Source organism: Haliaeetus leucocephalus, unplaced genomic scaffold, assembly GCF_000737465.1.
Source record: "Haliaeetus leucocephalus isolate CR32 unplaced genomic scaffold, Haliaeetus_leucocephalus-4.0 Scaffold226, whole genome shotgun sequence".
Classification (NCBI taxonomy): domain Eukaryota; kingdom Metazoa; phylum Chordata; class Aves; order Accipitriformes; family Accipitridae; genus Haliaeetus; species Haliaeetus leucocephalus.
Window position 1 is genome coordinate 12,323 of NW_010972662.1, and position 1,919 is coordinate 14,241.

General features: G+C 76.7%; 2 protein-coding genes across 2 annotated transcripts in view; both read right to left on the reverse strand.

Moving 5' to 3' along the window:
* Positions 1 to 107, reverse strand: part of RPS4X (ribosomal protein S4, X-linked) — a 4,506-nt gene extending 4,399 nt beyond the window's left edge. Inside the window, exon 1 of the mRNA XM_010567066.1 lies at positions 68 to 107. Coding sequence (XP_010565368.1) covers positions 68 to 70 — 3 coding nt within the window. The 5' untranslated portion in view covers positions 71 to 107. The remainder of the gene's footprint in view (positions 1 to 67) is intronic.
* A 1,270-nt stretch (positions 108 to 1,377) lies between these two features.
* CITED1 (Cbp/p300-interacting transactivator, with Glu/Asp-rich carboxy-terminal domain, 1) lies at positions 1,378 to 1,830 on the reverse strand. The gene has a single exon (XM_010567110.1). It carries the CDS (start codon positions 1,828 to 1,830, stop codon positions 1,378 to 1,380), a length of 453 nt encoding a protein of 150 aa, XP_010565412.1.
* Positions 1,831 to 1,919: the final 89 nt, after the last annotated feature.

A 1,919-nucleotide genomic window follows, 5' to 3' on the forward strand; every position in this document is an offset into this window, starting at 1 on the left:
CGGCAGCCCGCAGCGAGCAGTGGATGGCAGCGGATGGCGGCGGCAAGCAGCCGCGCCGCGCTCTCACCATGGCTGCGCTCCGCCGGGAAAGGACTGCCGTTTCCGGTCCGCGGTTGATATCCAGGGGCGCGGCGGCCGCGCGACGGAGCGCCCCCTGCCGGCCCGGAGGTCCAGCGCCGTCCGGTGCCAGGGCAGCCGGGGTGCGTGTTCCGCCCCCCGCGGGACCGGCTCGGCCCGCCCCGCGGTGACCTGCTGACTTGCTGCCCACGGGAGGTGAGGGAGGAGGGGTCTGGGCAGCCCCCACCAGCGAGGTGGGGTGCCCCGTCCCCTCCCCGCTGCAAGCGGCCTTGACGGGGGCACCCCGCTCCAGGCAGCGGGCGGCTGTGTCCGTGCCGGGGAGGCACGGGGGGAAGCCGTCGGAGGGTGACCGGATCCCTCCCGGCTCTTGCCGGTGCCGTGGGACGGCCCCCCACGTTGTGCCCCTGCGGCTCGGGAGAGGGTGTGCGGGTTTCGGGGGTGGTACAGCCCCCCTCTCCCACCCCCCCTCCGGGGTGGGGCGGGGGGGGTCGGAGACTCCGGGTACCCCGGCTGCCCCGGGAGCCGAGCCGGGAGGAACGCGCGTGCCGGGCCACCGCCCTCCCCTCGCCCACTGCCCCTGCCGGGGTGGAGCTGGGACCCCACGCAACCCTCCGGGCCTTAGTGCCCGTTCCCGAAAGCAGCTCGGGGGCCAGCGGTCCCCAGCTGGGACCCCGGGGATACCCCCAGGCCCCCGCGCCCCGCCAGGCAGCTGAGAGGAGCGGCCCTGCACCGGGCAGCCCCCGGCAGGTCCCCGCAGCATCGCTTCCGCAGCGGGGCGCGGGCGGGACAGAGGTCCCGTCCTCGGGGGCGACACGATGGGGACACCGCGCAGGGCACCCCTGGCGCCACCGTAAAGCTGGGAGGAGGCTCGGGAGCTGCGGGGGGCAGACCCTCCTCCCACCCCGGCCGCTTCCTACGGGGTCCCCCGCGGAGACGGACCTCCTTGTCGTCCCCCCACAACCCCAGCGCTGAGCTGGACAGGGAAAGGGGCACAGCCGGGGGGATAAGGCTCCTTCCAGATTTTATTAGACAGCACCTTGAGACCTCCGCCTGCCTGGCCCAGCGAGGCGGCTCCGCGTTGGGGGCGGGCAGCGCGGCCCCACCCCTCCTCCAGCCCCGAGGGCGGCCCCTTCCCACCCTCGGCCGGGCTCCTAGCGCTCCCTGCGCCCCCGCGCCGCCCGCAGCGCCGCCCCTCGCCCCCCGTGGGGCAAGCCGGGGCGCTCTCCGCGCTCAGCAGCACCGGACGGCGGGTCCCCGGTGGGGTGACGCGGGAGGCCCCGGCCCCAGCCGCCTTTAGTCTCAGCAGCCGGCCGGCAAGTCCGCGGGGAAGTCGAACTCGTGGTGGCCGAGCCAGAGCTCCGGCAGCTCGTCCGCCCTGTCGAGGCCTAGCTCCAGCACCAGCGCCCTGAGCACCTCCTCGTCCACCGGGTCCGAGTCGATGATGCCGGGGCCGGCGGCCGGGGGGGAGAGATTGCCCGCGCCCCGCGTCCCCAAGCCCCAGCCGGGTGGCGAGCGGGGCTCCTGGGAGCGCCGGACTCCCCCCGCGGCGCGGTGCTGGCTGTTGAGCTTCTGGAGGTGCATGCTGGCCAGGAGGTGGGGAGCCGTCTGCAGGGCCAAAGGGGCGGCGGGGGGCGGCGGAACGCCCCCTGCGGCGGCCGGCAGCTCCCCGGCTCCGGTGCCGGAGCGGTAGCGCAGGCTCGCCGCCACCTCGCGGTCCTTCGTGCCCCGGGAGGGGCACCGTAGAGAGCTCATCTCCTCCGGCGCCTGCGGGGACACGGCAGCGCTCAGCGAGGCGCGGGTTGCCCGCCCCCGCCGCCCCGAGCAGATGGGGTCCGGCGGGG

What these genes read in the sequence shown, in the direction of transcription:
- CITED1 (XM_010567110.1), bottom strand. Translation starts at nt 1,830, where the DNA reads ATGAGCTCTCTACGGTGCCCCTCCCGGGGCACGAAGGACCGCGAGGTG.